The 13,999-nt window shown below is 40.9% G+C and overlaps 1 protein-coding gene across 1 annotated transcript; it reads right to left on the reverse strand.

Moving 5' to 3' along the window:
* Nucleotides 1-1,108: 1,108 nt before the first annotated feature.
* On the reverse strand, nucleotides 1,109-7,361 carry LOC138963080 (GSK3B-interacting protein-like). The gene is made up of 3 exons (XM_070335085.1): nucleotides 7,161-7,361; nucleotides 6,013-6,203; nucleotides 1,109-3,520 (listed from the first exon to the last, which is right to left on the reverse strand). The coding sequence occupies exons 1-2, from the start codon at nucleotides 7,356-7,358 to the stop codon at nucleotides 6,021-6,023; spliced, it is 381 nt and encodes a 126-aa protein (XP_070191186.1). The 5' UTR covers nucleotides 7,359-7,361; the 3' UTR covers nucleotides 1,109-3,520; nucleotides 6,013-6,020.
* Between the last annotated feature and the right edge of the window lie 6,638 nt (nucleotides 7,362-13,999).

Here is a 13,999-nt window from a genome sequence, read left to right on the forward strand (position 1 = left end):
CCCACCGAACTCTGACATGGATTACAGGATCTTTTTCGTGCGCACTTGGTCTTGTGCTTGCGTGTACACGGGGGTGTTCGGACACCGAGGAAAGTCTGCACACAAAGTTGACTCTGAGAAATAAATCTCTCGCCGAACGTGGGGACGAACTCACGCTGACAGCGGCCAACTGGATACAAATCCAGCGCGCTACCGACTGAGCAACATCCCCGCCCATTTTGTGACTGACACCGACGCCAAGACTGCAAAATGAATTCAGCAAAATATTCCCATTCTTCATAGGAAGCAGCCAGACTGTGGATTTTTTTTATATGTATTCAAGTGGAAGCCTGTATGTAAAAGCCTGAACAGCACTGCAATGGTTTACAAGATGATTTACAGGGGATATAATGTAAAAAAAGAGGAAAAAAACCTCTGCACTTTGTAGTTCCAAAATTACCGGAAATAACAGCGTCGTGCAAATTAATGACATCTGCTTCAAAACTGATCTGTAACCCAAAACACCCATTACTTGCATAGTATTTTTTTTACAATCTCGAGTGAATGCACGCATCATTCTGTTATTACATAAACCCGCAGCTTCGGCAAAATACTTTGTACCCTACTTTGCTGCGCAAGTTTTCACATGCAAAGCTACACTGTAGTTGTTCTTTTTGATAGAAGAGTGCTTTTTGATTCAAAATGGACATAGAAATCACACTCGAAAGAGTAGAGTGCATTCCCTTGGACTTCGCAAAGCTATGCTGAAAGTAGTTCAATTAAGGGACGAATTCTCGTTCCGGAAGCTTCGCGCAGTGAGCTATGCGAAGTCGACTTCGTCCAATTACGGACAGGCTTAAAAGTGTGTGTATGCAAGGGTCAACTTAGTTACAGCTGTATTTCCATGCTTGTCAAATAATATTTCTTAAAAACACACACACAAAAACTAACAAAATAAAAAAGGTGAAACAAATTAGCAATGTTATGAGAATATAAAACCTTTTAGTGTATCACAGAAATAACGTAACTCCCCCAGCTGAAATTTAGCAATAAACATGAAAAAGTAAGGACAACCGATTTGCACTGTCAAAAATAAAGATTACAGTAATCAACAAGGTCAAATATTGTAGTTTGTTTGTTTGTTTGTTTGCTTAACGCCCAGCCGACCACGAAGGGCCATATCAGGGCGGTGCTGCTTTGACATATAACGTGCGCCACACACAAGACAGAAGTCGCAGCACAGGCTTCATGTCTCACCCAGTCACATTATTCTGACACCGGACCAACCAGTCCTAGCACTAACCCCATAATGCCAGACGCCAGGCGGAGCAGCCACTAGATTGCCAATTTTAAAGTCTTAGGTATGACCCGGCCAGGGTTCAAACCCACGACCTCCCGATCACAGGGCGGACGCCTTACCACTAGGCCAACCGTGCCGGTTATATTATAGTTGCATAGCTATAGGCAAAGAAATCTTTTTGCATGGGTATTTCTAATTTGAACAAACACTTATTTACATCAATAAATAAATTAAGTTGGACTCGGATTGTCAAAACTAGTTAACTATTCTCCCAAGCAACAAGAAAACAATCACATGGAAAATTCATTCTTACCAATTACAAAAACATGAAATACAATTATGACACGCAAGAAATGTTTCAATCAATAAATTAAAGACAGATAGAACACAAAGTCAAGCATCAGTTCAAATCAACAATCTTTCTGCTTGAGTGGTTAACTGATGTTAACATTTTCAGACCGTTTTAAAAGATCGAACAAACAATAGATGGCTTTCAGACTGCAGATGAAGAAATATTGTTTGTAGAAGTCAAATTTTAACAAATCATTCCCGAAGTCCAGCCTAAAAATACATTTTCCTTTTCATTTGAAGGGTTGATTAATCATAACCATTACCATGGATCCTTGAACATTTCAAAACAGCACAATCTCTTCCAAAGCCCACACAAATACCCTATAAATGTTGTTTTCAAACATTGTCTATTCTATTAGTTCTCTTTAGGGGCCCAAGGACTGTTATGCCGGGGTGGAAGTAGAGATAAGCGCCTACTTCCCAAGAAATGCTCCATATGGCTTCGTGTCTCCAAACACCTCTGACAGTCAAATCCAGCTCCTGGCCTTCACGTGGCGTGCCCTGTCTTCGACTAACAGGAGAAGGGATGCAGGCGGGTCCCTGGCGCCTTAAAACCAGCTGCTTCGGGCAGATGGGGCTCGTCAACCTTGGATGGTCGCTCATCTAGGAGAAGGACAACTCCGATTTCAAAACCCGCACTGCCTTGTGTGCGCCTTGGGAAAGGCAAAGGCTACGAGAAGGAAAACTTCGACAACAAACCCGGGTAGAGTGGACTCGACAGCCCAGCAAGGCAGCTACTCTTGGGGAGGAGGCAACCCTGAGTAAGAACCTCAACCACCGAAGACGGAAGACAGCAGCCAACTTGGCGTGGGGAGAAAATCGGCTGTCTCCTACGCTTCCACGATAATATGCAACATCGAACGCAGAAGAAGAAGAAGAAGTTCTCTTTAACCTGGCCAGAGAGGACAACCCCCGACACAAAACTTTCGGGAACTGTGGAAGACCTGCGCCAAACCTGCGAGTTCATACGATCAGCAGGCCTAACATTATGAGGGACACAACCGTTGAACGCTGAACAAGAACAAGTTCTCTTTAGACCTCCAATATGTCATACCAACAGCTTTAGAAGATTTTGAAATCGAGTTTCTGTTTCCCATCTACAATCTGCACACATTTATCCCTTTAAAGAGTTAAATCCCCCCAAAGCGGCATATGGCTGCCTGAATGGCAGGGTAAAAACGGTCATACATGCAAAAACCCACTCGTGCAGAGACATGGGTGAACGTGTGAGTTTTGGCCCATGAAGGAAGAAGCAGAATAAGAAAAAGTTAAAAAATAAGCTTCAAATGGGTACATTTTGGTTATTCTTTCTGTGTACTTGCTTTGTGGTGCTACAAATTTCCCTCAATAACAACTCTTTGACTATGAGTATCCTGAAGGAACTGAAGATTAAATAACCAATAGAAAATAGGGCAGTAGATTAATTAGCAAGCAGAGACGTTGAATAGCAGAAAGAACACCTTGCAAGTGATAAAAGCAGAACTGTAGCTATCAAGAATAAATACAGCGCTCAATGAAGATGCTCAGAAGACAATTTGATGGAAAAGTAGAAAATGAGTGGAAGACACGTCGAAGAATGTTAGCAAAAATCTTCTTGTGACAATTCTTTGGTCCTTGGGAAAGATGGCGTCACTTGACAATGGCACTAAGGTCACCACTACATCGTATAGTTATGCACTCCTCCTTTACCTGAACAGTCATAGCAGTGAAATTTGAGTGACGTACAACTTGACTGACATGCAAAGGTACACGTGTTCCATCATCACAGCTGCTTGTGTCGATTCTCTGGACACAGCGGCAAATGTTCTCCCGTTCTCTGTCCTGCATTGTCCAGCACTGCCCAGTCCCACAACCACACAGCCCATGCTGGTCACTCAACCATGAACAAGGCTGAAAAAAACACCATACAGATGAAACGCACTGGTCAACAACGTTTGTAAAAACTCAACACTGACCCACCATACAGTGGTACCTGCGATGAAAAGACACAGAAAAAACCTGAACAAAAGTGTTTCTTTCTTTCTTTATTTGGTGTTTAACGTCGTTTTCAACCACCAAGGTTATATCGCGACGGGGAAAGGGGGAAGATGGGATAGAGCCACTTGTCAATTGTTTCTTGTTCACAAAAGCACTAATCAAAAATTTGCTCCAGGGGCTTGCAACGTAGTACAATATATTACCTTACTGGGAGAATGCAAGTTTCCAGTACAAAGGACTTAACATTTCTTCAACGACATCTAAAGAAGATGTCGTTGCATTTCTTTCATACTGCTTGACTAAAATCTTTACAAAAATGGACTATATTCTATACAAGAAACACTTAACAAGGGTAAAAGGAGAAACAGAATCCGTTAGTCGCCTCTTACGACATGCTGGGGAGCATCGGGTCAATTCTTTCTCGTCCCAACCAATATGGGACTCCCCCTAACCCGCAGGGGGTAACAATCCCTACATTGCAGGTGGCCCATCATAACAGGCACATAAAGTAAGAGTACTTAAAGACAAACGATATCGATTAAAAAAAACAACCTAGACAGACATCTCTGTTTGAACCTCTCTTTCAAAGTGAAATCACAGACGTAAAAAAACCAACAAAGTTGAAAAAAAAATGTAATTAAATGTAATTTCTTTTCATAATTTACCTTTCCATAGCAACCACCTGTCTAAAATGACCAATATGCAGGGGCTCACATCCACGTCGGACATACACGGATATTTTTACCAAATGTCCTATACATTTTTCATGCAAGAGGACATACGTCCTATCGTTTTTGTCACAAAGTGGTCATTGTCCGTTTATGCTTTCATTTGATCCGGACATTGTCCATACTTTCCAATTTACTGTAGTTTGATTTGCTATTTTATCAATGTTTTGCGAAGCGATGTGTCTCTCCAAGCAGACGAAACTTGGGGAGACTCTGTATGTGCTTTTTATAGAGAGCTTCCAAGCCGGTTGACAAGTTCGCGTTTTTTTCTCTCCGAAAAAGCAACATGCCGCCAAAACGAAAATTGGTGTTAGAAAAATATGTCCTATTGATTTATTTTTGTTCAGGACAAATGTCCTATCACTTTTGCATTGTCCAGGACATTTGTCCTATGCCACCTCTCATGGATGTGAGCCCCTGCAATATGGGTCGGTCCCTTGGGTGGTTGATACAGACAGGTTTGACTTTAGTACAGTGGAACCCCTCCACTTAAGACCTCCAAAAATCTGGACAAATCAAGGTCTTGAAAAGGAAAGAGTCTTAAATTTGAAGTTTATGTTATATGAAGTCTTATATCGCGCGCGTATCTCCAGACTCGGACTCAAGGCGCAGGGATCTATTTATGCCGTGTGAGATGGAATTTTTTTACACAATACTGAATACATCATGCATTCACATCGACCAGCAGATCGCAGCCATTTCGGCGCATATCCTACTTTTCACGGCCTATTATTCCAAGTCACACGGGTATTTTGGTGGACGCCTAACCAATTTTGCCAGGAAAGACCCTTTTGTCAATCGTGGGATCTTTAACGTGCACACCCCAATGTAGTGTACACGAAGGGACCTGGGTTTTTCGTCTCATCCAAAAGACTAGCACTTGAACCCACCACCTAGGTTAGGAAAGGGGGGAGAAAATTGCTAATGCCCTGACCCAGGGTCGAACTCGCAACCTCTCGCTTCCGAGCGCAAGTGCGTTACCACTCGGCCACCCAGTCCGAACAGTTTAGTTTACAAAGTTTCTGAACAGAAAATCTGAGAAAGCAGGTCTTAAAAGGGAGGGAGTCTTAAATCAGAGGGTCTTTAAAGGGGGGTTCCACTGTACAAAGCTGAGACTAACTAACTACTGTGAAATGGAGTAAGCGAGAGTTATCCGGAACCAATCTCCTGGCACCAGAGAGAATAACAAGCATTGAAATGAACAAGTAACTTTCATGCTCAAGTAAAAGTTAAAGTTGAAATTAAAGGAGGATGAAACTGAAGGCTGCTTGTTCATTTCCATGCTTGTTATTCTCTTAGAAGTATGGAGATTGCATGGTTCCGGATAACTCTCGCTTACTCCATTTCACATGTTGTATGCATTTACTGATTTAGAGCACTTACTTCCCTTTGGTTATTAGGCACACAAAAAAAAAGTCTGTTTACGGTAACCCGACCGACCCTATTTTTTTCGCGCGACCCTAGACTTTTTTTGGGCATTTGGGAAAAGAAAAAAAAAAAAAGAAGAAAAATAACGTAAAAATATGGGTTTTTTGAGAAAAAAAAAATAAATAAAAAAAATCCCGACCTACCGACCCTATTTTTTTGGCCTATGTTACCGTAAACAGACCTTTTTTTTTTGGCCTTAGATCTCTAAACATCGCTCTGCCTCATTTCTATTAAGATTCTAATTCTAACCATTGCGTTCACTTTGTGTCCATGGATTCCTCGTCTTGCAGATCAGGCTGGAGTGTCCGCAGCTTAGCCATCAAGGTTTCACTGAAGGAGTTCCGATAACTGGAGCTGACCGAGTCCAGCAGGCTGTAGATTGTCTCGTAGTACTTCCCTTCGTCCGATGACCCCACTGTGTCGAACTGGCGGCCTACCACCTGCACACAAACGTTCAAAGTCAGGTGCCTAGATTTCATAACAGAGGACAAATTAAGCCATTATAACAAAAAAGCCTTATGTATGGGATGTGTCTAATGAATCTACACATACAGAGACAAACACATGTACACACATACAAACATGTGCGTATACAAACTGTTAAACACACAAACACGCATGCTCACAACAAGCAAATGAGACAGTGACAAAAGGTCAGGTGTCATGTCTACTGTCCCGAATGACACACGATTGCTGACATTTCACCATTGCCAACAGAATAAACAAATAAGAAATAGGTAGAAAATGAATGTGAAAACTGACTTTAATTGTTGATCAGTATTTTCTATACCACTAACAAATAATCTACTTGCACATAGCTGTTTGGCAAATGTATGTTGCATGGGACACACTGACATGAAAGTGGAAGATGTTTTTCCCTCTAGAGAAACTACATATCAAGTTACACTTTTTGTGCTCTTCCATTCCAGTTGGCAATCAATTGTTAACGCATGTTATTAGAAAAAATAGAACGAAAACAGATTAGATAGAATGAAAAATGTACTGGTGATGTCATTTGGGACATACTGACATGAAAACGTCACCTTTTGGCATTGTCTCAATTACAGACCTGAACAAAATTATCAGAGCAGCCGCTGAATTTTTTAACAATGCATAAATATTGTTGGTGAACAAATAAAAATAAATATGACAAATGTCTTTCAGTCATGCATTCTGAAATTAAGAAATAAATATGAACAATAATTGGAGCAACATAGCTAGGTTAAGGTGTTGAATTGATTATGCTTCCACCTGCAAAGATCAAGCATAGCGCGACAGGTTTATATTGAACAAATTCAGTCTGAAAGCAAGCAGAAATTTTACAGCATGTTCTGCAAGCATTGTATACTTAAAACATGTAATGTTTGCAAAAGTTGCACGACAAAGTCTGAACAGACCCGAAATCCCTGCTCAGATAATTCCACACAGAAGGTGTCATTCTCTTTGGTACGCAAATTCATGTAAACCAAGAAGTCAGAAATGGGAAGCGCGGTAGAGATCTTCACGGAATCGACTGCATAAGCAACTTCTTTTACTACTTCCTGCGCTTCGATTCTCAACGTGTGCTCGGTTTCTTCGTCTGCACACTCCGCCATGTCTGTCCGGGCAGACAACTCTCACATAGATGTCGTGCGTAAGAGCGAGTAATCTCCCTTGAAGCAGGTGTCACAGCTCAGTGCACGTGTACCCACTGCGTGTGTGTGTGCGTGTGCGTGTGTGTGTGTGTGTGCAGGGGCGGATCAGTTCATTTTATGGTTTTTTTTTCCAAAAGTATATTGTGAAGATATGGGTGTGAAGGCGCGAAGCGCCGAGCCGACGGAGCGAAGCGCCGAGCCGACGGAGCGAAGCGCCTAGCTTGCTAGGGGGGTCCGGGGGCATGCCCCCCCGGAAAATTTTGAACAAAAGATGCAAAATGGTGCAATCTGGTGCATTCTGAGGATGATCATTACCAATTTCAGGCAGCAGATTTTGTTACTGATTAATACCCCAAAAATTGAAACTCAATCCAAAAAAACACACAAAAATATTTTTATTTTTTGGTTGGGGAGGGGGGGGGGGGGGGTTCCGGAAACCCCAGAAACCCCCCTCGTCCGCCCCTGGTGTGTGTGTGTGTGTGTGTGTGTGTGTGTGTGTGTGTGTGTGTGTGTGTGTATTCATGTATTAGAGGGTGGAAAAACTGAAAAGCTCCATCGTGTGTGCACGTGCGTTCGTGTCACAGTGCACGCACGTGTGTTTGTCCCACAGTGTCTACGTGTGTCTGTGCTTTCTCGAAACTTGAGAAAGAAAGCGAGAAAGAAACGGAGAGCCGAGAGAGAAAGAAAGAGAAAGAAAGAGAGAGAGAGAGAGAGAGAGAGAGAGAGAGAGAGAGAGAGACTGAGAGAGAGAGAGACTGAGAGAGAGAGAGATAAAGAGAGAGAGGGAGAAAGAGAGAGAGAGAGAGAGAGAGACGGGAGAGAGACTCGAGAGAGGATGGGGGGGGGGGGGGGGGGGGCGTGAGTGAAAAAAAAGAGAGGGAGATAGAGAGAAAAAAATGAGAGAGAGAGAGACTGAGATCGGAGAGAGAGAGAGAGACTTGGAGAGAGAGAGAGAGAGAGAGAGAGAGAGAGAGAGAGAGAGAGAGAGAGAGAGAGAGAGAGAGAGAGTTTGTTTGTTTGCTTAACGCCCAGCCGACCACGAAGGGCCATATCAGGGCGGTGCTGCTTTGACATATAACGTGCGCCACACACAAGACAGAAGTCGCAGCACAGGCTTCATGTCTCACCCAGTTACATTATTCTGACACTGGACCAACCAGTCCTAGCACTAACCCCATAATGCCAGACGCCAGGCGGAACAGCTACTAGATTGCCAATTTTAAAGTCTTAGGTATGACCCGGCCGTTGTTCGAACCCACGACCTCCCGATCACGGGGCGGACGCCTTACCACTAGGCCAACCGTGCGTGTCAGAGAGAGAGAGAGAGAGAGAGAGAGAGAGAGAGAGAGAGAGAGAGAGAGAGAGAGAGAGAGAGAGAGAGAGAGAGAGAGAGAGAGAGAGAGAGAGGGGCAGGGGGGTGGGGGGGCAGGCGGCAGAGAGATAAAACAATTTCATTCGCTGTAGTCACCATCTCTGGATAACATGCACATGTCAACCTCAAAACTCGGTTAGACTTTTTCTTTTTTTATATTTAGTCAAGTTTTGACTAAATGTTTTAAAGGTGATCGTCTACATTTTTGCTTTTTTTCAATAATTTTATGGTTAGATTTCGCTGAAAAGTTATGTCAGATGATGAATGAACCATGGGGAAAAAAGTTATTGAAAAAAATATATGTAAAAAAAGATTTTATTTTTGGGTAGCGTGACTCACGCTTCCAATATTTTGTTTTCTGTTTGCTGAGAACATGTGCTTTGCCTAAAAATACTGACCAATCAAATTCATGTTACTGTGCTTATAGCCACGCCCAAACAAGTGCAGCAACAGTTTGACACTGGAGCGTTGTCCACGCTTTTCAAGTTTTTAAAGACACGAAATGCACGGGATTTGAGAGGAGTTTTGCGCTTGGCATTTTCCAAATAAGGATATCCTACTATGAATACTACGCTGGAATACTACAATGAATTTTCAAACGGCGACACTGGCTTCGTCTTTCCTGATCGAAAGGGGGTGTATTGTTGATATTTGTAGATAATAGACTCTGCATTTTAATGGTCAAATGGCGATTTCGGTATGAAAATGTAGACAAGGACCTTTAACATAGAGGGGGAATCGAGACGAGGGTCGTGGTGTATGTGTGTGTGTGTGTGTGTGTGTGTGTGTGTCTGTGTGTGTGTGTGTGTGTGTACACGGCAGTCCCCGGCGAAAGAAACGCAACTCATTCGCCATTTTGAACTCAAAGCCATGACGTTCCCTACACATGGCTTTGAGTTCAAAATGCTCATTCGCGCCCGCTGTTGCGAGTGATTTCAAGTTTCGTCATTTTCAAATTGTCGTAAAATATTACCGTCGAACGCAGAAGAAGAAGAAGTCGTAAAATGTGAACCAGATAAGATAAATCAAAAAGAAAAACAGATTCGTAGAGGATAATTTACTGGCTGTACGACAAGTGCATAGTATTTAATTGTTTTTTGTCGTTTACTTGTTCATAAATTGTGTTAAACAGGGTAGGGGTCAAGCGAATCGTGATTGCAGGCAAACGTGTCTCTTCAACATGCTGAGAAAATCGTAAAAATGCAAAACAAATAAAAAATAAAAAAAACATTTTTGGAGGAAATTCATTTCTCAACAGCACCATTTAATTAGAATTATTCGCCAAAGCGTTTAAGACTAAAATAAATGAGCAAAGATCACTTAGACAGTGTTAAAAAGAGTTGTTTGGCAAAAGCTTATTCGCACGGAATCGACGTGATGATTTGTGGCCAAGTGTCTGATCTACACGATCAAACTATAACTAAAAACAAAAAAGTGCGTAATTTTTTTATTTTTATATTTTTTTACATCGATCGATTAGCGATAGTGATTCGTATGAAAATACTATGAAGCCAAACGCATACGTCCCCCCTCCCTCAACACATATTTACACACACATGCACACAAATACACACACGCATATGCATACACACACCCAGACACGCACATCCATACATACAGATATAAAACGAAACAAGAAATTCCTCCGAGGTAGGAAAAACACCCCCGTTGGTCAAAGGGAAATAACCATTCTCACTGCCACCAACTGAGAAGGTTATTTCCCTTTGACCATTAATATGTCCCTCTATAAGTCCTTGTAGAATCTTAATCCACCAATAACTCCCTAAGCGTGTGTTTGACTGGTCCCAATTTTTGTAAGGACCGTCTCAGGAATGTATAGAACCTGTTCACCAAGTTTGGTGACGATCGGTCCGTTCATTCTTGAGATCTATATGCGAACACAAACACACAAACACACAAACAAACACATCGACCGAATCCTATACACACCCCTATACCGGGGGTGTAAAGACAGATAAACGAACAAAGTCGCGATGTGCAGGAGCGCTACGCAGTGCTAAAATGGACGCCAACTGTCACTTTGATGATCGCTGTCCCAAACAGTTTGTCTGTCACTATTTCTCCAAAGTTATATTTCTCACATTTAAAACAACGGACACAGACACAAAGACACACGCACACACAAACACTCATGCACGCATGCTCACACATATACTTTTGAAGAACAACACTAGAAAATGTAAACCTTGTACTAAAAAAAGGAAAAATGATAACTTCCCTTGGTTTGATTCCCAATGTGAGAAAAGTCGTAGAGAATTTTTTAACGCAAAAAATAATGCGAGACGTCTTAGGAATAGAGTTTCTAAAGATAACCTATCCAGAGCAAGTAAAGCATTCAAAAAGCAGCTTAGAGTATCGTTTAAAAAATACAAATCAAAATTTATGAAGAAAATATCAAGTTTAAAATCTTCTGATCCTAAGGCATTTTGGAAGATAATAAATGGTTGTAGCCAAGACAAGAGAGAAACATATGCTAAAGTATCCTGTGATGCATTTTTTGAGCATTTTAAACGTCTTGGTAAGACAGATGACAATGATGCTAATTCTGCAGATCAGCAAAATGATCAAAGTACCTTTTCTATAGATACATATTTACTAAATGACTTGTTTACTGAGGAAGAGGTTAAAATTGCTCTCAGAAACTTAAAAAATAATAAAGCTTGTGGCTTAGACACTATAACAAATGAATTTTTGAAGAATGTTTCAGCAGATCTCTTGTCAGTTATTACTAAGTTTTTTAATTTAGTCCTTGTATCCGGCAAAGTACCCGAAGATTGGACTATTGGTGTCATTAAGCCCCTTTTCAAGAATAAGGGTAGTAAGGATGATCCTAATAACTATAGAGGTATTTCCATCCTGAGCTGTTTTGGAAAAGCTTTCACCTGTCTGTTAAACAACCGCCTTACTCATTTTTTTGATGCCAATAACACTATTGGTGAAGAACAAGCAGGTTTTCGCTCCGACCATAGTGTGACTGATCATATTTTTACCCTGAATGCTATAATAGACTTTTTCCTGTCTAAAAAGAAGAGATTGTACTGTGTTTTTGTTGACTATAAAAAGGCTTTTGACCTTGTTAACCGCTCCTTTTTGTGGCAGAAATTGTTAAATTGTGGTGTGCGTGGTAAGATGTTGACGATTGTTCAAGATATGTACTCTAAAGCTAAGTCCTGTGTACAGTGGAACACTAAGTTGTCTGACTTTTTTTCTTGTTCTGCCGGTGTGAGACAAGGTGAGAACTTGTCTCCCCTGCTTTTTTCCGTATATTTAAACGATCTGAAGAATTATTTTGATCGGGAGTCAGCTCTAAATACCTTAGGACGTGAATCCGAAAATGTAAACTGTGACAATAGTGATATTAAAGGCACAGTAAGCCTCCCGTAAACCATCACAGAGCTCCCCGAGCGTCTAAATACAGTACAAGCATACTTCCATTTGAACGCTCACCGAACGGGAACATCCTGGCTGCTTTCTGTCGAGCGTGAGACATTTTCAAAGAATTTATTTTCGTAGACTTGTTCCGTTAACAACAACGGCGCCTCGTTTTTGCGCTAGACCTAACTTTTAAAATGTAAATAATAAATTGACAGCTTGTTACACAAACATTCTTTAATCATAAAAGAATTCGTTTTTCATCAAGACAAGATCAGAACAATTCGAAGTTGTGAAAGTTTAAAAAAAGAAAAGCCCGGAAGCAGGGTCACGCAAGGGTCGTAGCAGACGACGGCCGGTTTATCAGTGCAAATCGCCGTTCCTCTCAACAGTCAAAAGCCATCGCTAGAGTTCTTGTGAACCACAGCCGTTGTTTCGTGCATAAAAAAAACGTGCTATTGTAGATAAGCTCACGTCGAGTCGCATTCAAATGACTAACTATGACGACTGCATTGTGAAAAGGGAAAACTGGATCACACGGGTTCACGATGGCTCAGGGGTAAGATAAACCACGCAAAAATAAATTCTTTGAAAATTGTTCGCTCTTTACGGAGGGCACCTAGGATGTTCTCAATTGGTGAGTGTTTAAATGAAATGGTGTTTGTACTGTGTGTAAAAGCCTGACCGTATCTGTGATGGTTTATGGGAGGCTTACTCTGCCTTTAACGTTTTGTATGGGTTGTTCATTTTGTTGTATGCTGACGATACGGTTATTTTTGCTGAATCGCCAGAATCCTTGCAGATCGCTCTAGATATTATGGACAGATATTGTAAAGATTGGTTTTTGAAATTGAATGTAACTAAAACAAAAGTAATGATTTTCTCAAGAGGGAAAGTAAGAAAAGTTCCGACATTTACATTCAATGGTCGGAAACTTGATATTGTGTATGATTTTCAATACCTGGGTATTAAATTTAGCTACAATGGTAAATTTACTGTTGCACAGAAGAATTTGTATGACCGTGCCTCCAAGGCCATGTTTGCTTTATTATGTAAAACTAGAAAACTGTTTTTGCCTCTTGATGTCCAAATTGACCTCTTTGAAAAAACTGTGGTCCCTATTTTACTTTACGGTTCTGAAGTATGGTGCCCTTACATGTCTGATTTAGCTAACAAATTACAGATACGATTTTTTAAGATGATTTTGAAAGTTGGCAAATCAACACCAACAAACATGGTTTTGGGTGAATTAGGTCAGTTCCCTGTAAGTATTCAAGCGAAATGTCGTATGTTGAATTTTTGGTACAAACTTGCATTTTCTAATGATTCTGACAAACTTTCTTGTGTGACATATCGTTTTTTGTTTAAAATGTATGAATCTGGTGTATACGAGTCAAAATTTCTGCTTTCTGTCCATGGTGTTCTAAATGAGTTAGGCTTTAGTGATTTTTGGCACAATCAAACTAGCGATAATGTAACGGATGGTGGTTATTTCAATACTTTCAAAGCACTGATGAAAAATAGGCTACAAGACCAATTTGTCCAAACCTGGCATTCAGAAATAAATAACAATGAGTTTTATTATAATTATAGAATGTATAAAGAGAATTTTGAGTTTGAAAAGTACTTGTCTATCCTGCCGGTTAATTTAGCAAACGCTGTTTTAAAATTTAGAACACTGAATCATAAATTGCCTATACAAAAAGGTAGGACTCTTGGTGTTCCCAGACAAGACAGAATCTGTCACAAATGTTCATCAGGTGACCTTGGGGACGAGTTCCATTATATTTTTGTATGTCCTTTTTTTTACCAATTATAGAAAACAGTTGTTACGGTG

Source organism: Littorina saxatilis, linkage group LG3 (assembly GCF_037325665.1).
Source record: "Littorina saxatilis isolate snail1 linkage group LG3, US_GU_Lsax_2.0, whole genome shotgun sequence".
Lineage (NCBI taxonomy): Eukaryota > Metazoa > Mollusca > Gastropoda > Littorinimorpha > Littorinidae > Littorina > Littorina saxatilis.

Bases quoted from the DNA above. Each gene is read 5' to 3' on its own strand.
- LOC138963080 (XM_070335085.1), bottom strand. From the start codon at position 7,358: ATGGCGGAGTGTGCAGACGAAGAAACCGAGCACACGTTGAGAATCGAA. The intron at 6,204-7,160 runs GTCTGTTCAGAC...GTTTGTGTGCAG, and splicing joins TATCTGAGCAGGGATTTCGG to GTGGTAGGCCGCCAGTTCGA.